Genomic DNA, 26,247 nt, shown 5'->3' with positions numbered 1-26,247 from the left:
TCTTCTGTGCCTTCTTTACAAGCATGTTAGCATTCATAGTCCATGAGAGGTCCTCTGAGATATAAGTGCCCAGAAATTTAAAACTACCAACCCTCTCCACCTCCTCACCATTTATGTACAATGGTAAATGTACATCTCTCTTCTCTAAATGACATCATCGCTGTTTTAACATAAACAAGCATTTAAAAAAAGGGATTGGCACAAGTAAAAAGAGCTGCAGTAGCATTTTAAATATTGATGTTTTCTATTTATTATCAGCTATGTCATATACACATCTAAACTGTATAAGTAATTTTTAAAATATGTATATATTTATTATTTTATTAATACAATAACATTTACTATACTGCCAATATATAAGGTCTTTCAATAGTTTACAATAAAGCAAATTTAAAAACAATGATAAAGTCCCGCCAATAACAGAAGTGATCGTAACAGTAAAAAATAACTACTGATTCATTGGTTTGACTTTACTGTCTCACAAACAATGTATGATAGACAATGGATAATACACTCATTTGGTTTCTGTGGCTGCCACATTGACAATGTTCTGTCTAGCTTACAAGCATTAAAAACTCCTTGCTGTGTGAAGAGATAACTCAAACAAATCTCTTTGAACTAATGGTACATTTGCACAATATTGAAACCTAGTACCCGTGGAAAGAATAAAGCATTTAAGACTGTCTTGAATGATACAGGATGAGAACAAATGGGGCTCTGTGATGTAACATGAATTAATAGACAGGGATCCAAAACATGTCAATTCTGTCATAACTTGTCAGGTACATAGACATAGTTGAAGATAGACAAGAATGTAAATAGTCAGGCCTGGAAGCCATTCAAGCTTTATATATAGCAAACAGCATCTTGAATTTCACCTAAGTACAGTTCACTTAGCAGAAATATTTTATAACACATGAAGGGGCATCCATAATTATTTGCCCACCACATTCTGAATCAGCTCAGCAGTCTCCATTGATATAATTAATATATTTCAGTAGTGACATTGTTATATTCTTGAAGTTGTAATTGTGTGTATGTGTGTTTCTCTTGCTTGCATTTTATTTTTTATTTCAAAATTTCACATGTCATCTTTTACAATTCTGTAATGGAACTGGAATTGTATCTTTAGCAAAGCTGTAATACTGCCCTGTGTTATTTTCACCATAAGGATCATTTCAATTGTCATAAATGAAATTATTTAAAAATTATCATTAATTATCTGATTATCATCAATTACTGATTGCTGAAAGGAATAGAATAAGTAGTAAATAAAACAACACAGCCTCATTTGCAAATAAATATTTTTATTTGGATGTTACTATATTATTTAGCTTTGTTTCTGGTTATCAGTATGCCTTACATAGAGTACGGCTCATAAACATTAATTGTAAACACATAGGCAATACCTAATTTGGAAAAAAAAATCCAGAATAAGGAGTATTCATAGGGAAACTATCATTGTTTTTATTTATTTATTTATTTAGTATATTTAGGAATCACCCATCTCTCTCACAGAAGGAGTCTGGGCAGTATACAAATATAATATTAAAAGCATAAAAACTATACATAATATTTAAAAGAGGCAAAGAATGCTGAAAATTAATTAAAAGGCAAGGAGAGGTCCTTTAGGTGCTAACCAGCCTGCTGGTTGCATGCTCCTGTCTATGCTCAGAGCTATGTGTTCATGCCTTTCCATCATGTGACTTCATGTTTTGTATAGAAATGTTTCATGTGTCCAGAAACTTTCTTTCAGCAAGTGATTTCATAGGGGCCTTTTTCTTTGTGTAGCCATTTTTTCTACATGATGTTCTTCCAGAACAAAGTGGAACAACCTGGCAGAGAAATAACACATTTTTAAGGCTGAATTAAGGAGAAGTTCTAGACTGTAAAATTATTATCTGTTTAGAGCAGAAATTTCAGCTGAAAAAAAGCTGCTTATTGATTTCAGAACTTGAAGTACTCCGCTAATATTGCTTGGGACCATTATTGATTGGAATCACTTCAGTTGCAGTGATTTTTTCTGCTGGTAAAATTAGCATGGAAATAGAGATCACTTTTCTTATTGCTTGGATGGGTAGAAACATCAATTCTATCCCCAACAATTCCATCATATTACGCAGTGTACCCATCAGCTATTTGTATAAAAGTGATCCTGCCTTTCTCTCTTTTTTTTTGAAAAAGTTTTATTCAATTTTCACATATTACAGAAAAAAAACCTTTTCTTCAGTGAACAGCATGATCCCAGGTTAACATATTTCCATTACAAGCTTGACTTTCATTTCCTACTCATCTTTCACATTTGATAACTTGTCTTAATCTTACTTTATATATTTTCTTTAATTTTAATCATCGAGCTTTTTCCATCTTATTTCATGAATTTTCCAAAACATTGCTTAATCTAGTTCTTTAAATCCTTAGTGCATCATTATATATCTTCATATTCATTATATTTTATATTCTTTTCTGTCAGGTCTGCAATGTACTTATCTATACTTAATTCATCATTCCAAAAATTCACACATTTCCAACATAGAAAACAACAACAACAACAAAGCAACACCCCTATTATTGCCAATTTCAAGCTTCCATCCCTGTGGTTAACATATCACATAATTAATCCCTCCATAAGAGTTTAATACCATAGTTTAATTTTGAGTTAATACTTAAAAAAAGGGGGAAGAAACAAAAAAAACCCAAAATATTAACTTTCTAATAATTACTACATTACATATGTTTCTTTTAAGCCTGGGTCTGCAAGTTCCCCTTCTTATTCCATACAAGATATATTCGAGTTAAGAAAATTATAAACAAAACAACATAATTAATCCCATCATTTCATAAGAACTAATACTGTTTTCCCTTTAACATTACTTCTATTTTGTTTGCCTTAACTTATTTAACAGATTTAACGGATAATCAGAGTTGGAAGGGACTTTGTAGGCTTGACCCCTTCCTCCCTGTGGCAGCCCCTCAAATATTGGAAGACCACTATCATGTCTCCCCTGGTCCTTCTCTTTACTAGACTAGCCAATGTTATTAATATCTTTATTTTGGTTACCTCTCTTAATTTTATACAATAAAGAAAAAGAGACAAACAATCACTACAATAATAAAACAGTATCAGTCCCTATCTCCCATCTTAATAATCTATATTCCACTATTTTCTAAACAGACTTATTATTTTTTATTTATTTAAACTAATCCTTATACACTTGCAGAATTCCCTTCTTTTAAATCTCAATTAACCATTATCTCTGTGTCTTTCAAACAATTCCATTTCATTTTTATGTGCTTGCCATATTTTTTTCTTTTCTGATCCTGTTTCATTCTTATCCTCTTTTTATCACTCCAATTTCTATCCCCCTCCTTTTCCATTGCTCCCTTCTGAAATTTCCTTTCCTGCTGTTTTCTCTCCTTTTGTTCGGTTTTTAAAATAAACCCCCTTTTAGTTACAATGTTAAACCTTCTATTATTAATTCTCTTTCTTTCCCCCTTTGCTTAAGTTTCCATTGTTTCAAGTGTTCCTTTAAGATGGCCACTTCTTGCGATGGTTTCTTTTCTTGTTGTTGTTCTTGGTATTTTGAAACTTCCATTTCCAAAAATTGCAATGCAAAACCAAATGATTTGCCTTCTTTTTGGAGTATATCTTTCAAGTTTCTAAGTTCCAATTTAAGTTCCAGTAGCTTTCCTGCCATCTTTAAACACTATTTATGAAATTTTCCCAATGTTTAACTCTTATTGATTCCTCTTCCGAAGATTTCCAGATCAGTTCCACTTTTCAATGTCCATAAATTAAAGTTATGCTTCAAAAACACCAAACAAATCCACAATTTCCCTTTGTTTTTAGATTTCACTTTCACTTTCCAGAGTCCCTATTTTGTAATGTCCTAATTCCGGTTATTTTGTATCAAGTAGGTCTTTAACGGATCCAAGTTTTAAAATAGAGATATAAACAATTCCCTTCTCCACTAGATAGCACTCTTCGCCGTATTCAAAGTCAATTCTTTTTCTTTTTTCAAAGTCAATTCTTTTTCTTTTCCCCCGGCTTTTTCTCAATCAAAAAAAATCAAATTTTAAAGTTCCAATATCAATAAATCCAAACGTCAGTTTTCAAGTTCCATTTTCCACCTTGACACAGCCCAGTCCAGCTTTAATAAACCTGTTTAGTGTCAGGGTTATATATTTAATTATTTCAAATGCAAGCTTCTTCTTCTGGCTTCTTCCTTTAAGGTACAAAGCCACTTCAGCTGTCACGTATTTTCTTTCTTAGTTTCTTTGTCCGCCGCTTAAATCCACTTTCTTAACAATTTTTTAAAAAATTAAATCCGGGGTACTTTATGCCAAAATTCTCCTGGTTTCTATGCTGTACTCTTCATTCACCGCTCCTGCACTATCTTGTCCATTCGGCTTACCTCTTCAGGGTGGCCATTTTACTGGCCACTGCTGCAGTCGTCTTTGGAGAGGAATGGTTGCCAAGCCAAGGAGGGGGAATGAGGCTCCCCTCGACTCAGCCGGCTGTCTCCCCTTTCTTCGCCACCCCTACAAGGTGGCTCTGGTCTCAAATCAAAACGATCGGGACCCTCTGATGAAAGAGCATGCACGATCATGGATTTTGGTGCATTTTTGAGGCAAGCCAAACTGGAAATCCTGATCCTGCCTTTCTCATCCCTCTAAAAAGTGATATTGAAAATCTAGATCACATCTGCCTTCCCTTATTTGTTTTTATTTTTGCTTCTCTGTCCATTGGCTATCCTTCCTTTACCAATCTCCTTCATGAAGATCCTGTGTATATATATATGTAGATATATTCAGCTGTATCCCCTCACTTTGTTGCTCATTTTGATCAGCAAGATCTGTTGTTCAAATATGTAAAGGACTGAAGTTGAAATTAGCTCTAATTATCTCCTATAATTAACCTAACTGTGCTGGGGCATTTCATCGTTCCATAGACACTATGGGATATATTTGAGACTTACCCAGCATGGAAGATCTTGCTCTTTTTCTATTAGTGCTCGTCTCCTATACCAGTATATGAAAAAGATAAATAACCCAAGGACAAATAGGGAAACCAGTATACAGACGGTTGCAATAACAATTCTTTGATGTTTGTTTGGGGCTGTAAGGAAAAAATAATAATTAATAATTGGCTGATGAAATAATAAAAGAAGAAATAGAAAAGATCAGGTGCGCATAGAACTGCATTAAAATCTGGCTTTATCAAAGAATCCTCGAGACATAGTTTGTACTAGATCCATTCAGTATTATCAATATTTCTAATACAGATGATGGATCAAATTGTAGCAGTAATGATAATAACTGGAAATAGTCCAGAAATCATATAATGAGCTTTTTTCCTAATACACTTCTACAGAAATACAATTTTTAAATGCATTCTTTACAATAAGCATTCTTTATCTATTTGTCTGTCAGTGAAATGGCTTGCCTTTAGAGATGCCAATTAGAAATTCTGCAAGTTAAAATCTCTAATGCATCTGTAATAGAAACAAGCTAGGAAAGTAGGTTTGTTCTAAGATTTTTTGTTTTTTGTTTAAATTAGCAAGTCTAGTTTTAAAAAACACCTTTAGAAAATTATAGATTTGATCAAGGAAATGACTGGCATCCTTTGGGCTCACTTATATAAGCTCATGAAATAATAAGCACATGAAGAAAATGCTCACAAAGAAAATAGGTAATTTCTAAGACAAACTACGATAAGACAAGAGACAAGAGAAAAGAGAGTAGGTGCAGGGAAAGGATATGGAAAGAGAAAGGGAAGGAAAAGAATGGATTTTCTGACTTTAAACCCACCTTGTTTGCTTACAATTTCAGATAACATCAACTCTTGTGAAGCGTTTAGAGATGGATGTTGAATAACACAGATTACTGAATTTTCTGAGACTGTCTTGGACAAGACTTGAGTAAACGTGCTGATAACAGTTACTGTCTTATTTGAGTGTGAAATCATATGTGATTTTGGCTTTATCTGAAGAGGTTTCTTCATCTTCCAGGTAATTACTGGAGCTGGTCTTCCTGTTACCGAACAGTTTATTTCTCTTATTTTTTCCATATTATCCAGGTTAGGAACTTGTCTTACATTTATTTCAGGTTCTGTTAGAGCTTCAAAACATATTGTTCAATTAATATTTACTGTGCTTTGGGAGTAAGAAAATTTCTATTATTCTTGCTTCTGATGAGTTAGATTGACATGGTATTTAGTATTAACTAAATTACTCATTTATTAATCAACATCAGAGAGGAGACAGCAATACAGGGAAGGATTTCCTCATTAACAGTGGGCCATTAGGGTGAGAAAGAAGGCAGAGAACCTAGAAAGACACTGTTTATGTAGAGGTGATGAGCTACCACTATCTGGTCTAGTACAGGTACAAAATTGATAAAACACATATCCAGATAGCATGCTACCTATTGCATTGCTGTTGAGTGAATGTTTAATATGGTCAGCAATGATTCACCTCTTTTTAGCCGAGCTGGATTAAATGGTAATACCCACAATCGATAGTTACTCACAATCATATATAGAAATTACAGAGTTCACTGCCATAGGCTGATTATGATTATTAGGTTTCCCAACCTAAATCTCACAGGATGGCAAGTGATTTGGTTGCTACTGAAACAGGAGTGCGCAGCAGCAGTATTGCCCAACACCGAAGGAAGATCTGCCACCTTACAGTTTGGATTAAATATCTTGTAAACTGTTGCCAAAGAATCTCAATCCAAGCAAAGATGTGTTAAAACAGCATAGAATCAGGTTGCATGAACACAGTAGAGGTGCAGTTTAAGTGGATAACGTGGAGTTGAAAAAGAGTGCTCTTCTGTTGCCCAGTATTAGCCATCCCACCCTCCTTTCCACTATTGGTTAATTAGGAGGTTTCCAGGGATTTCAGCTAGAGAGTCTTTTGATGTATACCATAATCACAGAAATTGTCACATATTTAATTGAAAAGTAACGTGTAAAATATAAATGAATATTAATATTTATGATTAGTTCTTTATTGGCATTGATAGTTGTTTTAACTACATCATATACTCATAAATTTTTTCCTTTGTTTTTTTTTTTATAAAATACATTGTGTAACTTTAGAATGTACTAAACAGAATCCCAATACAAGATGTGTTATATTAAGTATTATAAATTTAGGGGAAAGAGTTAAAGGCATCATACTCCAATCAGTGTACAGGAGAAGTTCTGTTTAAAGAGAAAAGACAAATGGATAGCTGGAAATAGAACAGACAAAGAATGATAAGTATTATGATTTGAACTGAGATGAGATAAATAAAATAAAACTAAGAAAGTTAAAAGAGGGAGAAGCTATATAGAAAATTGAAAATGGTAACAAGATATGGAATGGTATATAAAATGAATATGATTTTTGAATTTGTGTCTGTACGAAGAGTTGTAACCCGGGATCAAGCAACTTTCAGAAAAGATTTTTATGTTTTTATGTTTTATGTTTTGTTTGTTTGTGTATTGTCTTTGAAAATCAATAAAATTCTTATAAAAAAAAAAGAAATTGTCACAGAAAAGGAAGGAAAGTTGATAGTGTCTCAAAATTCCATGGCATAGCATGCAAAACTCCATGGCACAGCAGTATCTGTTAGCTGACATGTTGAAAAGCTATGCATGGTACGACCTGGTTACCACTTAGGTGGGAGACCACCAAAATTTTTAGAGCTGACGGTTATGGTGATATATCAAAAAACACCCTGAAAGAATAGCAAGCACTTCCCTACAGTTAACAGGGAAATGATAGGAGCAGTGCATATAACTTCCAGGAGATGAGCTGAGACCAAGAGAGTCTTTACTTTTACCCTAGCATGTAAACAAACACCATATGTTCTTGTATTGTGAAATTGCCTTATTTTCTTTATTAACACTGCAAAAGATGCCACAAATTATCTAAAGGCAGGCATCATAGATTTTTATGACTATGTTAAACAATTGTTAAATTAATTATTAGTTCAGAGAAGGAATGATGATTAAAATGTGATCATAATAGCTCTTACTTAAACTGGGCTGAAATCTGAACTTTTATTGGCTAATTTACACAACACAACTAAATGTGTATTGAAAAACATAATTACAGTGTTTATATAATTGGTATAACCCCTCCTCCAAAAACCCCATATTAATATTATGGTATCATACGGTGGACCACTTACACAATAGCTAGGAAAAAATATGTGAATTAAAAATTACTCAGTCCTATTTTAGCCAAACATAGCCTATTATACAAAACAATTCAGATTTCTAATTCTAATCATCACCTGGATTTCTGTTATATGAGTCATCAAACATACCTGGTGTCAGTAGCTCTAAAAGATATAAGCTATAGTAAACATTCGATTCAAGGAGTGTTCCTGTCTTTGTGAAATACCATCGCCAACAACCTGTGAGGGTTATCATCTACTAAAATAAAATACACTACCCAAAAAGGACAGAAACACCCAAGCTGGCAAAATATGGAAGGGTGAACTTTGGAAATGGAGCAGAAAAACACCTATGTTATTTTATGTTGAGTAAAATAATTAATAGAAAGTAGTATCACCTATATCTGCTGTTCAGCAATGGTTGCCTGCCCATTCTGACAACAGGGCAAGTAAGCAATGTAGATAAGACACAGGAAAGATGGAATGTGTTGATCAGAAGAACCCAGAGGCAAAACAACCATGAATGATACTGATCTGCTTTGATCTCTCAAAAGTGATATGCTTTGGCACAGAGGATGAACAAGCAACAAGTTCTTAAGACAATAACCTTCATAAAATTCTTTTTCCCTATTAGCAAACACTTGAACACAGGTCAGAGGAGCAGAAGATAATAGATATGGGGCAGGAAAGGTGTTAGAGAAACCTTAAAAATCAAGCGGTGAATCTGCAGGCTTTTTTTCACACAACTGATAAGAATTCAAGATAACATAGTTGAAAGAGGAAAGAGAGAGAAAAAGAACCAAATTCATTACAAGATAATCATGACAACTACTGAATCTCCTTATTATAGATATTAATGCCTTTAGGAGACCAGATACTGGAATTATATAATGCATACTTCACTAATCCTCATTCAGTTCAGCAAAGTTTGTGTTTGTGTGTGTGTAATAAAATTTTCTTCTTTTCTGATATTACCATAGTTAATTAGATTTTCCTTAAGTCATGGAACAGAGGCAATCAGCTTACATTAGTTCAGAGAAACTATTCTCTTGTTCAGAGAAACTCTTTATTGCACCCTATAAATGTTATAGAACTGCTATAGGTAATGCTGCTAGCATGAAATGATCTGCAATTGTTGAAGATCCAGACAATAAAACAATATAACTTACCATAGACTTTGAGACATGTCTTGCCTGAAAAAGGTCCTAAGGGAAATGTATTGAAGATACAACTGTAACAGTCTTCATCCTTGAATGTCACCCCATTGAAAGTGATGGCAGAAAAAGTCAAACCATTCTGGGAAAGATGGATATTGCTCTGGTTACTCAGTATTTTAGCTCCATAAGCTTTGCTGTAAGTTGCTATGTTGATTTGGTTTTTTTGCCAGGTGACCTGAACAATGTCATGATTTTTGGCCAGCTGACAGAACAGAGTCACATTTTTTCCAGTTGTGATAGTTTGAACAGGCCTGTAAATCACTTCTGTGTCACCTGAAAGGAAAGTTCAAGGTACTAAATTATGAAGACCCTTTTTAAAAATGAATTCTTAATGAGAAAATAAGTTAAGTTTATATCATCATATCCACAGTGTTCTGAATATTGTACTTACCCAAACCTTAAGATTATTTAATTAAGCCCTCCTCTAGGTGCAGCTAGAAATAGTAATAAATAAAAATAAATACATGAAATAACCCTCTAGCCTAGTAGCAGTAGTAATGGAGACAAACCAGCATAGATAGGGTGTCCTGGAAGAATAGCTTTTGCATTCTAACTTGCGATAGCCATATTTTATGTCAAAGTCATGCATTACTTTATCAGATAATTTAGCAAGCCCTAGTAACATAACACAATCTGATATTGCCCTGCTGCCAATATTTTTTCTCTACCTTATCTGAATCTGGCATTATCATTCAATCCATTCTGTTATCATTGGCATCATACAAGAAAAACATTGAAATTAACAGTTGAGATTATCATATCTCAGAGAAATAACACTGAAAGTCTTCTAATCACATGGCTTTGTCCGTAATATTAACATGCAATAAAGCTAATCAACTAGCAAACAAATTGCTCTCCTCTGGCTACTTTGAATTACATTAGATTCAGTCTGTTGGACCAGATGCAAGGAACTGTGGAAGTTGTAGTCCAAAATATCTGGAGGGCACCAGGTTGACTACAGCATCTGAAAAATTTGTCCAAAACTCACCTACAGAGTATTGAATCCAGAGAATACAGATAACAAGGAATACAGAGATCATTTTAACTCTGTGTGATGTTAAGGCACTGATAAGTTACGTAGAGAATCTTAACTTATTACAGAGCAATTAAAGAGAACTGAAAGCTGGTTTTATTATTATTTTGGGGAAGTCCTTTAAAAAATCACTTCAAGGGGAATTCTATGACACTTGATTTTTTTTTATATATACTCAATCCTATATTTACTAACTCAAAAGCAGGATCCAGTTTGAATTTTCCACAATCTAGGGTAACTGTAGATGTACAACTATAGGGTAGTCCAACTTGGTCATATGTTTTTGATCACTCAGAGTTTACTCTGAATTTCCCAGTGTTTTATTTATTTATTTATTTATTTGATTTGTCAATTGTTTACAAGATAATAAGTATAAGTGTATACATAGTTATGAATACATGAAATGGGTACATATAAGAAAAATAAAAGAAAAATAAAAGAAACAATAGGACAGGGACGGTAAGCACGTTGGTGCGCTTATGCACACCCTAGAGACCTCTTAGGAAAGGGGTGAGGTCAATAGTAGACAGTCTAAGGTTAAAGTTTTTGGGGTTTGGGGAAGAAACTACAGAGTCGGGTAGAGTATTCCAGACATTGACCACTCTGTTGCTGAAGTCATATTTCCTGCAATCAAGTTTGGTGCAGTTAACCTTGAGTTTGTATCTATTGTGTGCTCTTGTGTTGTTATGGTTGAAGCTGAAGTATTCATTGACAGGTAGGACATTGCAATGTATGATTTTATATACCATGCTTAAATCAGACTGAAGACGGCGTAATTCAAGGTTTTCTAGTTCTAGAATTTCAAGCCTGGTGGCATAAGGTATTCTACGAGTAGAGGAGTGCAGAACTCTTCCTGTGAAATATTTCTGGACTTTCTCCATTGTGCTAATATCAGATACGTAATGTGGCTTCCAGACTGATGAGCTGTATTCGAGTATTGGTCTAGCAAATGTTTTGTATGCTCTAGTTAGTAGTGTGATATTACCAGAGAAAAAGCTACATAGGATTAGGTTAACAACTCTTAATGCCTTTTTGGCTATGTAGTTGCAGTGGGCTCTAGCACTTAGATCATTAGAGGTGAGTATTCCAAGGTCCTTTACAGAGCTTGGATCATCAATAAGATCTTGACTATTCAGCTTGTATTTTATTTTCTGATTTTTTTTGCCAATATGTAAGACAGAGCATTTATTTGTTGAGAATTGAAGTTGCCATTTGTTTGACCATTCTGATACATAGTCAAGATCTTTTTAAAGGGTAGCAGTATTGTCTGTGGTATTGAACAGCTTTACATCATCAGCGAAAAGAACGCAGTTGCTCTTAATATGATCACAGAGGTCATTTATGTAGAGTATGAAGAGAGTTGGTCCTAGAACACTGCCTTGGGGGACACCACTATTGACAGGTACAGAATTTGATAGGACACTCCCAATTTTGACCATTTGTTGTCTGTTTGACAGGAATGCTTCTATCCAGTTATGCAGTTGTCCAGAGATACCATAGGATTTTATATTTAGGAGTAGTTTGTCGTGTACCACTGAATCAAAGGCTTTGCAGAAGTCTATGTAGATTGCGTCTATTGCTTTGCCCTGATCGAGTTGTGTCGTCCATATGTTTTTGCAGTGTAAGAGTTGCAGATTGCAGGATAGTTTTTTTCTGAAACCAAATTGTTTATTGGAGAGTAGGTTGTTTGTGTCTAAGTGGAGGATGATGGATTGGTTAATAATTGATTCCATGACTTTACAGGTGACGCAGCATACGGAGATTGGTCTGTAATATTCAACTAGGCTGGGGTCTCCCTTTTTGAAGATGGGGATGACCGTGGCTTGTGACCATAGGTTAGGCAAGGAGCTGGTCCTGAAAGATTTTTCAAAGATTTTAATATAAATGGAAACAAAACACTTGAAGCCAATTGCAAAATCCCATGTTACAAAGAATCACTGGCCTCACTATTCCACTTTTTTCAAAGAGATGGTTTACTGAGCAATATGACAACTTTAGTTTACTACTAGGTATGAGGCCCATTTTCCTTTAAAACCGCATGCTGTCAGTTGACAAGAAATTCTATAAAAAGAAAGATGTGGTTGCCTTGCTAACCACTACCTGAAAGGATAAAAGTTTGTGCTGCTGCTATATGAATGCAAGTTATTTCGACTGAAACGTTAGTTCATTATATTTACATGTATTTCCTGAATAATAGCTGCTTTTCAATTTCTTCAAAAATTTTGGCTTTGTTGGAATAAGTGTGGATCTGTGGTTTGTCATGTTCTATGCAAAAACTAAGGAATGGACTTCATATCTTCTTGTTATGATTATGAGATTACTAAACAAATCCTGGTTGAGGTTTCTATCTTGTGATTCCTGCAAAACTTTTAGCTGATATGTAAGTAGGGTTACTAGAAAGTCAAGATTTAAGTATGTATCACAGTCTGTTTCTCTTATACTGTTGGGAAATGATGTCATTTGTTTGGTAACACCCCCCCCCCCCAGAGATGATACGGAAGTTTTTCCCCACATTGCAACATGATGATACTTTGATTCTAGCAAACTTGTGGAAGAATGCTTGTGACTTTCTGACAGGAGGTTTTTTTTTTTTTTGGTCTTTCCAGCCAACAGTACAACTGTAATAATTGGTTCAAAGAAGACAGAAGAAAGGGGAAGTTAATTTAGTGTTATCAGAACAGAAGACATGGGAAACAAAATAGTTAAAAAAAGGTAAGTTCCAAATTGTTTCAAGGTTAATGTTTCACTTTAAGCTTGAGTCCTTACACATACTATAATTAATGCCAAGATCAAGTTTCCCACGATCTGGCCAATTGCCAAGGTCACATGTTCTCCTATTGTGATGATTTGTTTATTACTTGCTGGAAATTTATTTCATTTATTTCATTTTTTCTAATATGGAAAATAACCCTTACTCATAATAACTATGTTTCCTATGAATAACTGCTGGATAATTTTGAAAATAGACAGTCATTATTTTTATGTTCCAGCAGAAGTAGGTGCAGCTTATTATGCTTTTCACGTAGTCAATGTTGTAAATTCTACATTTGTGTAAATGTCTGAATGATTGATGAATGAATGGACAAAGATGAGAAATGAGGTCCTTGATTCATCCCCTGATGTTGCCTGGGATTGAAAGTGAAAGTTTGTTCTGGTTGATCCCTGGATGGAGGTTACCAAGGAATACCATAAGCTACCATATGAAGTGGAAAAATGTCCAAAAACAAGACAATGGTAAGATACTTCACCATTACCAAAAAGCATCTATGAATATGTTTATGCAGCCAGCAGGAGGAAAATTCCATTTGAAGGAGACTCTACTACATATGTATAGGATTGCAATATAACTTATCGTTTATTGTCTTACAATGTATGTAAGAGAGTTTGTGCCTTTAACAACTAGTTAAAGTTAACTAGTTATCTGATCTCCCCCTTCTGGACCTTCCATCATTAGCAATGATTATCACCAGTGGGCTCAAAATATGCTTATTATTCTGTAAGGCTTTGAGAACCTTATCAAAATACTGTACGTGCCTTCTAAAAAGAGCAGAAACTGTAATCATTGAAGAAAAGATAGGAACAGATTGTACAGTAAAGTCAAAGCAGAAAGAAAGTTAGTGAAGACAAAAGAGTAAATAAATTGTGTAGAATGCTGGTACTGGTTTTGTCTTGATTTTAACTGCAGAACATTGCAGAAGGAGAAATAAACAATGGTACCATATTTAAATGGTACCATAATAAAACTAACAAAGGTCACGATAAGACATAGTAAAGAAATCTAAAATAGTCAAAAACCAAAAGCAAACAAAAACCAAAAGAAAAATTCATAAAGAAAACATTCAGAAAAGTGATAAATATACCGATTCAAATAATGAAATCATTAATACTGTGGCTGTTCAATCCTTTAGCTGTTTCTTTAATATTTCTATTGCAGCAAAAAACCTTGGTCTCATTTTAGAAGAAGACATGCAGTGAGAAAAGATGTAAGTAGTCTTCTATATTGTTTAACTTTTTGGTTCCAAGCTTGCTTGGTAAGGGAATGTGGCTGAGGTATATACCAGCACAGGAATGTATAAAGTGAATTATCTGAAGATACTGTTGCTTGGTTAGGATTTGTACTAGGAATTGAGAAACTCAGGTTCAATCTATCCCAATCATGGAAATTCAGGGAGTGATTTTGGACCAGTACAATCTATTTTACAGGCTGGTATTGTATGGGTAAAATGGAATTCCCATGTAAACTGCCATGCTAAAAAGTCACACAGGCTGACTACAAACAATAGTAGAAGCAATGGTGCTTTGGAAACTCTGCAAGAAATACCATTTGCCTGAAAGAAAAACTGGTGAGACCATAAAATAGACAAAGTAATAGAAAATCAAAAACTTAAAAGTACTCTGGGCTTTAGAATTCAAACAGACAAGCATCTGCCACATAACACCCCAACTTAACAAATGTTAATATGAAAGGCAAAAAAGACTAGATAATGGATATTGCAGTATCTGGAAAGAACAGATTAGAAGAGAAAGAATGAGAAAATCACAAAATATAAAGACCTGCAAATACAAATCGAACAACTGTGGCAAAAGACAGCAAAGATAGTACCAATAAGTGATAGGTTCCCTCGGCGCAAGCCCAAAGCAACTAGAACAACACTTGAACAGCTAATTTGGAACATTGCAGATATCCTACAATGACATTTCTAATACTATCAAACAACATACTTCTCCAAGGTGCTTTTGAAGGACTGGATAGGTGGATAAAAATGTCAAATCTAGTCTAAACATCTGGCTGACTGTACAACCAATCATACTATCCATAAAACAATATCTATATTTTACTAGGACCAATGGGATTTTTATTTTAAAAAATATATAAGGATCAACAACATTCCCCCCACCCGTCCCCATGGATATAATATGAATAAAAACTTTTTTTTGTTATAAAACAATTTTACAACTAATGACACACCACCGCGTAATAACAAAGGTACTGGAGAACAGCATCAAGATTCAGATTGGCAAATTCAAATAAAGTCCAACAAGATGAATTTTATCAGAGACAAATGCAGAATCTTTCAATTTGGTAAGAAAACACTAGAAATTTGAGATTGTGGGTAGCTGGACATGCATGAAATGTATGGTTACCTTAGTGTCTTACAAATTAAATATGAATCAAAAATTAGTAAATGCAGTTCAATGCTTCTTTATTCTGCTTTAATCAGATCCTATTTAGCATATTCTTTTATTACAAAAATATTACAATATTTATGAAAGAAAATGATACATACACTGAAATATATCCAGATGAGAACAAACAAGATGAGAAGCGGCCTGAAAGGAAAACATATGAATAGTTGGAACACTGTAAGAGACACGACAGCTGTCTTTACCTAACTGAAGGCCATCATGTAAAGAGAAAGGACAATTGGTGTTGTTTCAGAAAATGACTAAACTTAGAGTTGGAATTCAGAGTGTCTACAATTCTTTCCAATCCTGATATTTTATGGTTTTATAAAAATGAAAGATGTAGTTTGTTGAGAAATGGAAGGAACAATTTAAAAGAAGGAAGCTCCAGAATCAGTAATGTTTATCATTGTTGCAGCTAATACAAGTGTTTTCGTTATAGTTATAGCTTTTCATACTTTTCATAGTCTAATTTTATCACATTTCTATTTCTCTGATTATTACCTTTTTATGTATTAAGTCTAATAGGGCAGCAAATCTGCCACTCTGCAACAAGTCAACTTCCTTTTGCAGCCTTCTGTGCATTGAAGAATAAATTGATGAAAATGATAGTCTGGAAGGATTACACAAATTCAGCCTTTGGCCAATCCAGCGTTTTAAAAAGGCTCCAGAAAAGTTACTTTTTGCAGAACTTCCAAAGTGCTTAACCAAGAAGTTATACCCTTCTGTCCTCCCTTAAAGTCAGGTCTCCTGTGAGTCTGTTGCAGCTTTATGGTGCTTTCTTTTAACCATGAAAGAGAAGCGGTTAGCTTTTGCCTTCTTCTGGGAGTATTTCATTTTTCAGTCTATAAAGTTTGATTTTCCTAAGATATCATAGCCAAGTGGTCATCTACTTACCTTTTCAAAATCAGCAAAGTCAGCTTGGTGCTGCACCTATTGTCACCACTGTTCTCCCTTACATATTTTTGAGTGCAAGTAAAACATAAATTGCTCAAATATGGGACAGTGTTTTGCTTGGATTTCTCATTTTATTTCCAATAAAGATTGAAAATGTTTCCTTACTTTCTGATTAAATAAATGAATTTTAAGATTGAAAGACTGAAAAGTTATGATTTATTCATTTGATTTCCATTCACTGGCAAGCTTTACATTTTCTCATTCAACCCTCCTCCCTTTTAGTTTTGAATTATTTGTTTTATTACTGTTATTACATGTTGGTGCAAGGTACCCATTTTTTTTCAGCCTTTAATATTGGAACTGTTTTAAAAAGTCAACTTTCTTTAGGGTACAATAAAACTGTGTTTTATATGAAAATTTATTTGTAAGCACGGGAACAATTTTGTGAGAACAAGGGGTTTATTGTGTATCTAACCTCTGCCCTGAATCTATTTAATTGCCATTTCCAATTCAATTGGAAATTTTATTAAGAATGGCTCCTGAATTATCACGACAATGTTACCAGGAAGGATGTTGCTCTGGATCACCTTTCTTCTAGAGAACTGATGTCTCCTTGCCTGTTCCTTACCTACTTTTTGCACTGCTAGCACAGTAAACTGTTTGCGACAGCTGTTTTTACATGTTTTTACAGCCACCCCAACTATTGTGAAGGAAAATAGAAGAGCTGGACTTGTGTTTTTTTTCCATTTCTTGGTTTCCTCTCTGCTCCTTTCAGCAGTGAATCAGCAAAACAGGATCAGCATTCTCACCTTACCCATTTCTGCTGCCTTTTAACATGGTTGCATTGCTACAACTGTAAGAGAAAGGGGAAGAGTGATAGACCACAGAGATGTCTAAACAATACCTTTCTAGGACTCTTTTATCAAAGGCAGAGGAGGCTGTTAAAACCCACATCTAATGAATCCAGCAGCCACTTGGACAACATAGTGTTGAAAATAGTAATCTCTGGGATTGAAGCCCAGGATTCAACAGAATAATTTAATGACATCAGATAACTGATTCCTTCACCTTGTGACTCAATTAGACTTGGTTTTTGAGCCTCATATTCTAGGAAGAAAAAAGATATTTATCCACACTTTCAATGACAGTTGTACATATTAAAATGCCCAAACCTGGGACTACTCTTGTTTTTCAAATTTAAAGCATAATGAAATTAATGCATCTGTACTATGAAGATTTGTACACATAGCTTACAATTCTTTTACATTTATTTTGATTGGCTTTAGTTTTGCATTAATTAACACTAATCAAGTCTAGATGTAACTAACATTTGAGGTTTAATTACTTGACTAGCCAATATAAAGGTAGTCACAGTTGGAAGAACTTATTGGAAGAACTGTAGTTAGGGAACAAACCTAGTCACATGTTATTAATCAAATTAAGAATAGTCATTAAATTAAGGTGTAGGAAACATATGTATTATTAAAGCTCTAATATGGAAAAATAACATTAATCTCTTTTTATCAGGAGGACACAGTTTACAAAATACCAGACAGCCATTCTGAATTACATTATACTACTATTGACTTTGCAGAAAGTGCCAGCAGCAACATTAATGCATCAAGCACTATGACTGACTATGATGATATCATCATTATTTCAAAAACAGTGACTCCTGCTGGCCAGCAAGACAGCAATGATTATGATGATGTACTAATAAAATAGGAGTTGCTTTATATTGTCTGCTTAGTGTTGTTTTCTTTGTAAAGGCCATTTTGATAGCATTTTTAAAATCATACTATATGGTGTATAGCAGGCCTGTCAAACTGGTGGTCTGTGGGTTGGATATGGCCCACACAGACCACGGCCACCCTGGCTCCACAAAGGCAAAAAAACATTGTGATACATCACAATACGGCCCGCAATGCAAGAGAGTTTGGCACCCCTGGATAGTAATAATATTTGCATTGTAAGATATATTTGTGGGTACAGTCAATAATGTTCTCTCTCAAATAGCTAGAGCAGTTTCTGGGATCTTCAATGTTTGCTGGTGTTCTATGGTGATATTTATACTACCTCAAAGTGCTGCTCAAACCAAGCTATCCTTTGGTACAGATAACAGATAATCAGAGTTGGAAGGGATCTTGTAGGTCATCTAGTCCAACCACCGCCCAAGTGGGAGACCCTACACCATTTCTAACAAATGGCAGTCCAATCTCTTCTTGAAAGTCTCAAGTAATGATGCTCCCACAACTTCTGAGGGCAAGCTGTTCCATTGGTTGATTGTTCTCACTGTCAGAAAGTTTCTTTTTATTTCTAGGTTAAATCTCTCCTTGTTCAGTTTCCATCCATTATTCCTTGTCTGTCCTACAGATGCTTTAGAAAATAGATCGACCCCTTCCTCTCTGTGGCAGCCCCTCAAATCTGGATCTTGAGCCCATCTTCTTGGGTGTTAGCTATTCCTGCCAGCTTAGTATCATCTGCAAATTTAGTCAGTTCCCCTTCTATTCCTACCAGGCCATCTGAATCAGTCCAAACAGCAGCCTTCACAGTCCAAACAGCAGCCTTCACATATAACTACACCACTGCACAATGAGTGATTAATATAAAATGTTCAATATGAACAATAACTTATTTGCCAGGCTTTCAGTTGCAGGGAAATCTGGGAGAGATGACACTTTACCCACCGGGTGTCTGGTGATCACGGGGATAAAGAGTTGTCTTTCACCACTTCTTCTGTGACCTCATTCAGTCCTGACCTATCAGAACCCATCAATCATCTAGAAAAACAGTTGGTAGGTGCTGGGTTAGCTACATGGTAAAGGAGGATTTTTTTTAGAAGAATGCTAAACCTATGGTTAGTTACTGTGTGGCAAGATAGGTAGCTAGTAAAATTTTACAATTAAAATAAATAAAAGCTTTAAAAAAAAAAAAAAACTAGCTTTCAGAAATGATAGGGAGCTGGTAGTTAACATGTGAAGTGAAAAATAATTATCCCACAGCACTGAGTAACCATCCATTGTTAGTTGAGCTATTTTTATGTACAGCTCAGTACTCCAGATCCATATTCAAAAGCAGTGAGGACACAGGTCTTTTATTTAAAGACCATTAAACTCAGATTTAAAATCAGCCCGAATCTCACAATAGATACTGTGTTTGTGGATGTGTAGTGTTTGGTGAAGGCAATCTCTGTTATTCTTCCAGCCGCTGTCAGCACTTTTTTGCAGAGGGGAATTTTGAGAATCATCCACTTCCACTCCTTCAACCCTAGCAGAATTTGGGAAACATACACTTTGCCTGCAGAATCAGAGCGCTGGTGGGTAAAGATCCATCTATCTATATACTTTACTGGGCAGCATTGATCTGTTACAGCAGTTCACAATCAGGTAACCAAGATTCAAGCAGATTCAAAGTAGCATAATTATTGCAATGAGCAAAGGGTTAGGTTATAGAATCCTGAAAATGAGGTATGTATATTTTGATCCTCATCTATCAAGAACTACATTAAGATGGAGCTTCAAAGTTATTGGGGAAAAACACTAATTGCCAACAAAAACGTCCTGTCATCCTATTCTGGAAAGTTTTGGAAATGTTCATTTTCATTATTCTTAGGCTCAGGCAGATCCATCACAAGCAACCTCCACCATCCCTTGGTGGGTTGGAAGGCTGTCCATTGAAGCAGGATAGCTTCCCTTACTTTAGCAGGGAGCCTCTGCTATCTCACAGATGAATAGTAACCCCAGGGCTTGATATTCTGAGTAGGGAAGGATTAGCTAATACAATTGGCCAGAGTTTGGAGGTACTTTTCAGGTTCTCAGGATTGTTGCATATAATAGGTGTGCCCTTGACTTGAAAATGCAGCTTTTGAAAATGCAGATTGCTTCAGCCAAGGGTGTTGCTAAACTTACAGGAGATGGGGAAGGGAGGAATTATCATTTGTTTCACCTGCTGCAATAGAAGGAAAGCCCCCATTCTGAAGAATTTGCACTGAGAGGAAACTCCCATCTATGGAAATCCACCCAGAGTAAAACGTTTGCATTGAAATAAAATTTCTCCATAGCTTTACTGAAAAAAGGATGAAGTCTGATGAAATATAAGAGATAACAAAAGTAAAAGCAAACATAGATATACAAACTACCACAAAACCAGATACAAACGTAAGACCAGAATAGAAAGAGAAGCCAGTTTCTCAGTAGCAATAATGGTGTCATTCAAAGATTTCTGAACTAATATAACAGAATCATAAAGACAGGCTTCAACAATAGCTGGGAAGAGTCACACAACATTGGGAATAGCAAGAGAAACATGAATACACAATATATATGGGGATGAGCGTGGTGGGAAGAACATCAAGCAATATTCATGCAACTGGGAAAACAATGTAGCCAATTTTTTTCTCTGGCAGGGGGTCTTAAACTATTGACATCTTCTGATGCAAGGATGGTGTGATTGCTGTGGACACCTTACTTTTGATGACATAAATGCTGCAATGCCAGTAACAACAACTCTTGCAGTGTCAATCCGACGAGTGTGTGGAATGTGGAATCTTTGGATATAATATTTGTAGTTTAAGAATATGCTTAGATTCAACCATAAACCCAGACTGAGAAATTTTAGTAATGTTTAGTAATGTGCCAGCCTGTTTAGGAAACAACCACTATCCCTTATAACTTCCTATGTATCTTTCAGTTTCAAATAGTTCAGAATGCAGGAGCATAACTCAATTTTAACTAATGACTTTTTAAATAAGAACTTTCCAAAGAGACTGTTTTTATATGAAAAGCTAAAATAGCATTTGATTTTTATAAAATTGCTTCAGAAAAAAATCAAAGTATATTTTATCTTTCAAAGAATAAATTTTACAAAGATACAGTTGCTACAAAATGTCATCTAAGATTCAAAAGCAAAACTGGCATTTTTAAAAATTCTAACTGAAGGCTTTATTTGCTTCAGACTTTAAATGCTTGCACATACTGTATACAATATTTATATTGCTGAATTAGGGAGTTTTCACTTTTAAAAAATTGCAAACCAAGCTTTTCATCTTTAACATTAATAGGGAAGAAGATAAAAAAAAGTCCTTCCAAAAGAGAAATAACTTGTTCCTAATAATTTGTCTGGTAAAACAACTGAGAATTATGTAACTTAAAGATAGTGATAGCTATATTTCCTAGGGAATTAACTTTTTCATTAAAAAAAAATTGGAATTACTGTAAAATGTACACAAATGAAAGTAAAACTGACAGAATTGTCCATCTTTACTGTATATGACTAGTAATCAATTTTGTTATGAATTATTAAAGCTAACACTCTCAAAGCAACACACATTGTAACAAAAATAATAAGCAATAATAAAAGCAATATTTGTGTACAATTGTGGGTGTTGTTGTTTTTTAAATACACCTTTCTGTAGAAACTTGATCTGGTTAAAAAAATGTAGAAAATGTTCTACATTATTACACAAAAAGGAGTCTTTATACTGAATAGGATTTTACTTATCTGAGATCTGGACCATTCATCCTCTTATCAAAATTGTTGCTTCAGTTTCTTGTACTATATTATGCTTTGATTGCTGTTCACGGAGTTTATACTGTTGTTCTAAATTTGAATTTGTAAGTGTGCAATTACTTGATACGGCAATTTTCTCTGCTGTTGCAATATTAAAAAATTGATCAAAGATCAAAGGAGTCCTCCAAAGTCACTCTTGAAATCTGCATTCAGTTCTTCCTCCCGTATTGATGGTTTATATTACTTTTAAAAAAAAACATTTCAAAAAAATGAAAAAGAAAACACTTCTGCAATTATTCATTATTAATATTTTATATCACATAAATTACATACACACCAGATATATTTATATATTATACCAATTATTATGTAAATGTTAGGTATAGATCCTTAACACTAAGATAAAAACTACTCAGGTTTATAAAATATTATTTAGTAATTTAAATCAGCAATTATAACCATTAAAAGGAACAAATTAGAATATTGTTTTATATATTAGGAATTCATTTATAAGTATTTCTCAGCAAGTAAGTAAGATAAATCAAACCAATAACAATAGTATAAGTGACAAGTAAAGGAGGCAAAGTTTCAGTGCTTTTAATGATGCCTTTCTTTTAAATTGTCACCTTCTATTATTAATCAAGCATCAAGACTGGTTTAAATTTCCCTTGCAAGAGAGGTGGGAACAGGTCTAGGTAGATTTTCTTTACTACAGGTTATCTTGGCACTCAGGATCCAAAACTCCCTTCCCTGCCTTCACATTTTTTAAAGGTCTCAAATATTGGCATTTGAAAGCTTAGTCATAAATATGAATGCCAGGACGGGAACTGATTGTCTCATTGTTTAGAACCTGTTACCAAGCTTCAAGGAACAAATTTATAGTTCCTAAGATGTTGGACCAGAGGTCATGAATTAGCAGAGTAAATGTCTTTTAATGTTCTTTCAAAAATGAATATGAACTTATTATTCACTTTGTTAAGCACTTACATTTTATTGTAACAGAAGATGGATCAAGTATTATATCTGTACATTCAGGTATATCCAAATCAGAGATGTTTTGCTTGTCATATATATTTTGTCTTAAAATATTCATTACAAACTCTTTACTCATTCTATACTTCATGAAGTCTGCACTCTCAGGTGGCACCAAGAATTGCAAGTAGTATGATACTGTATTATTTTCTCCACTGAAGGAATAATAGGAAGTGAGAATCAAATGCAAAATGGTTAGAAAACAATGGAAGAGAATACTTGTAGCTCAGGCTATATGGGGTTCTTGGTCTTCTCTGAGCTTGGTTGTTTTCTTGCAAATGTTTCATTACCAAGCTAGGCAATTTCATCATAATGATGTTACCAGATTTGGTAATGAAACATCTGCAAGAAAACAACCAAGTTCAGGAATCACCAAGGATCCCACAGTTAGAAAACATGTTTCTAAGGCTTTATTTTAGCTGTTTTTCAAAAACATGTTGCTATATGTCCCACTGGGTAGTTTTTGACTTAAAATATGTTCTTCTTCTCATCACTTAACTAATGGATTTGGTTTATGTCTGCCAAAGTCATTTTCCTTACTCTCCACAGCTGATGCTACAGTTACCAATGTACAGTATGCCTCTGGAATATGGACCCAGTTCATTTATACAAGATATACAATTTGATTTCAGAAACTTCAAACAACCTGATTCTTACAGTAGCTTCCAATACCCATGATTTTTAACACCAAAACTCAACTTTTTTGTTCATAGTCAAAAGAAGGTCTAGTAGGGTAAGCCTGCAAGTTTGAAGTCTCTCAGATCAGACCCTCTGACATTATTTCAGAATCAAAGGGCCTGTAGTTCTGCATGAACCAAAAGCATTTTCTGTCATGGCTTCAAATAATATCTAGTAAGTACCATATGTGAAACAAATATATATTGTATTTCTTCTCACTATACAAGTAGGATGGAAAAGCTGAAAAAACATTAAAAAAAAAAGCCTAATTTATTTCTTGGAGCAACTTAGCAGGACATTGGATTCTTTAAATCTTTCATATTAGAGACATTTCTTATTTGTTCATATTGTTCAGTTAAAATGTAAAAAAGACTGAACAAGTTCAATAACCACTAAACACTGCTAGAATTCTTTACAATTTACAGACTCATGTAGAATACTATGATGACTTTAGTCATGAACAGGATACAAGTAAGGATAGACTGCATCATTTCAATATATTATGTGTTCTGAAAGTATGGTATGGCTGAAATAAAATGCTCATTAGCATAAGTAATAATTGCATTTCAACATACTACAAGCTGCATAGAAAGTTATTTTTCTTTCATTCCATCTTTACTTCCCCAGCCCACAAATGACAACTAAGAGGAAATTCCTTTCCCTAAAATTACAAAATTAAATATATGGGGTTTTGTCACCCTTCATACCTGAAAGAAGTAACTTCAGATGAGGTAAAATATCTCCCCAATGCAGGTGAGTAACTGTATACATCCTTAAGCTTGAGAGAAAAAAATTAATCATCAGTCTTAGACAATATGGAAAGAACCCTCTCAATTGGTTTGCAACTAATTTACAGCTATGTACACTTTTAATTAATTTGAAAAATCTAGTTTTTTTTTCTTTTTACTAGACTAAAACCTGGTTTTCTTTTCCTAAGGCAAAAATTCCCTTGACTATTGCAGGTTATTCTCTAGTAGAATGCTACAAAAGGATACCAGGTATTCTTATTAAGAGCTTCACCTTCTTAATAAGTAAAATGCTATCCCCCTTTATTTATCATAAGTGCCTTATACTCAAAGGGAAAACATTTCTAACCCAAATATATTACATTCCAGGCTACAGATAAGTCTTAGCTGTCTAATAATAGAAAAGAATAGCTGCCTGATTTAATAGTGAAAGAAAATATTCAAGGAAAAAAAATTCTTTTATATACAGTATCTCTGATGATTAGTCTACGGGGAGTCCATTCCACCAATGTTTTTACTTCACAATCATCATAAGGCAGTTCTACATAGCTAAAACGAACTTACCCTCTTATTAAGATTTGTAGAAAACACGTCATATGCAGATTCTGAGAGAAGCGCATTAGGGTTTGGACATTTAATGTTTACTATTCCTGAGAAATTGTGTTGTTTACCACTTGTAATTAATTCAGGATCCCAATATTCATCTTCATCTATGTGAACCACTAAAATAACAAAAGGGAATAAAATTAGTTATTATTCAGGCATATAGCCTAAATACCGTGTTTCTCACAAAATAAGGCCGGGCCTTATTTTTTTTTGACCCCTGAAAAAACGGCTAGGCTGTCTTTTCGGGGGTGACTTAATTTCCTCCCTCACCAAGAACGGCCCATACGCACGTACCTTGCCACGAGGCCGCTTCTATCGGCCAACGAAGGCTCCCTTGAAGGCAGAGTCCCTAGCCGCTTAGGGTGAGGCGTGGCTGCCCATGTCCCCTCAACTTTAGGCAGTCTCTTTCGGACAATGAAAGCTCCCCAAGTGCAGTCACCAGCCACTTCGATCAGCCAGTAGAGCGGCCTCGGGCGAGCGCACACACACACTCCCCTCGCCGCGAGAGCTGCTTCTATCGGCAGACAGCTCCCTTGAAGGCAGAGTCCCCAGCCGCTTCAGGCGTGGCGTGGCTGCCTGTGTTCGCCTATAGGCAGTCTCTTTTGGGCGATGGAAGCTTCCCAAGTGCAGTCACCAGCCACTTCGATCGGCCAGTAGAAGCGGCCTTGGGGCGAGCACACAAACACACTCCCCTTGCCGCGAGGTCGCTTCTACCGGCCGATCGAAGTGGCTGGTGACTGCATTTGGGGAGCTTCCATTGCCCGAAAGAGACTGCCTAAAGGCGAGGGGACATGGGCAGCCACGCCTCACCCTGAAGCGGCTGGGGACTCTGCCTTCAAGGGAGCTTTCATCTGCCGATAGAAGTGGCCTCGCGGCAAGGTGTGTGCGCTCGCCCCGAGGTCGGTTCTACCAGCCGATTGAAGTGGCTGGTAACTGCACTTGGGGAGCTTCCATCACCCGAAAGAGACTGCCTAAAGGTGAGGGGACATGGGCAGCCACGCCTTGCCCCGAAGCGGCTGGGGACTCTGCCTTCAAGGGAGCTTTCGTCTGCCGATAGAAGCAGCCTTGCGGCGAGGGGAGTGTGTGTGTGCTCGCCCCGAGGCCGCTTCTACCGGCCGATCGAGGTGGCTGGTGACTGCACTTGGGGAGCTTCCATCGCCCGAAAGAGACTGCC

The 26,247-nt window shown here is 35.3% G+C and overlaps 3 protein-coding genes across 12 annotated transcripts in view; 1 reads left to right on the top strand and 2 right to left on the bottom strand.

The window, feature by feature from the left end:
* Positions 1-1,304: 1,304 nt before the first annotated feature.
* LOC113409793 (OX-2 membrane glycoprotein) lies at positions 1,305-19,302 on the bottom strand. 4 transcript variants are annotated; one of them, XM_087966558.1, is made up of 7 exons: positions 19,191-19,295; positions 17,313-17,356; positions 15,711-15,753; positions 9,342-9,662; positions 5,812-6,120; positions 4,980-5,119; positions 1,305-1,835 (listed from the first exon to the last, which is right to left on the bottom strand). In XM_087966558.1, exons 2-7 carry the CDS (start codon positions 17,319-17,321, stop codon positions 1,731-1,733), a joined length of 927 nt encoding a protein of 308 aa, XP_087822684.1. In that variant the 5' UTR covers positions 17,322-17,356; positions 19,191-19,295; the 3' UTR covers positions 1,305-1,730. The 4 variants fall into 4 exon arrangements, with proteins under 4 accessions (XP_087822684.1, XP_026519780.1, XP_087822685.1 ...); XM_026663995.2 differs by lacking the exon at positions 17,313-17,356 and having other exon boundaries at positions 15,711-16,183; positions 19,191-19,302; XM_087966559.1 differs by lacking the exons at positions 15,711-15,753; positions 19,191-19,295 and having other exon boundaries at positions 17,318-18,032.
* Positions 12,536-20,874, top strand: LOC148130444 (uncharacterized). 7 transcript variants are annotated; one of them, XM_087966567.1, is made up of 4 exons: positions 12,536-12,580; positions 13,029-13,134; positions 14,357-14,405; positions 18,031-18,239. In XM_087966567.1, the coding sequence occupies exons 2-4, from the start codon at positions 13,109-13,111 to the stop codon at positions 18,226-18,228; spliced, it is 273 nt and encodes a 90-aa protein (XP_087822693.1). In that variant the 5' UTR covers positions 12,536-12,580; positions 13,029-13,108; the 3' UTR covers positions 18,229-18,239. The 7 variants fall into 7 exon arrangements, 6 of the variants coding, with proteins under 6 accessions (XP_087822693.1, XP_087822688.1, XP_087822691.1 ...); XM_087966562.1 differs by having other exon boundaries at positions 13,029-13,656; XM_087966565.1 differs by lacking the exon at positions 12,536-12,580 and adding an exon at positions 12,587-12,802.
* Positions 20,875-21,324: 450 nt separating this feature from the next.
* Positions 21,325-26,247, bottom strand: part of C5H3orf52 (chromosome 5 C3orf52 homolog) — a 10,502-nt gene continuing 5,579 nt past the window's right edge. Inside the window, exons 3-6 of the mRNA XM_026663998.2 lie at positions 25,032-25,189; positions 24,429-24,499; positions 22,999-23,198; positions 21,325-22,254 (exon numbers count right to left, since the gene is read on the bottom strand). Of these exons, the coding sequence (XP_026519783.1) occupies positions 22,247-22,254; positions 22,999-23,198; positions 24,429-24,499; positions 25,032-25,189 (437 nt within the window). The 3' untranslated portion in view covers positions 21,325-22,246. The remainder of the gene's footprint in view (positions 22,255-22,998; positions 23,199-24,428; positions 24,500-25,031; positions 25,190-26,247) is intronic.

This window comes from Notechis scutatus, chromosome 5, assembly GCF_049901735.1.
Source record: "Notechis scutatus isolate UNSWTSFEM ecotype Mainland chromosome 5, rNotScu1.2, whole genome shotgun sequence".
NCBI classification, from domain to species: Eukaryota; Metazoa; Chordata; class Lepidosauria; order Squamata; family Elapidae; genus Notechis; species Notechis scutatus.
This window is presented reverse-complemented; position numbering and strand designations above follow the sequence as displayed.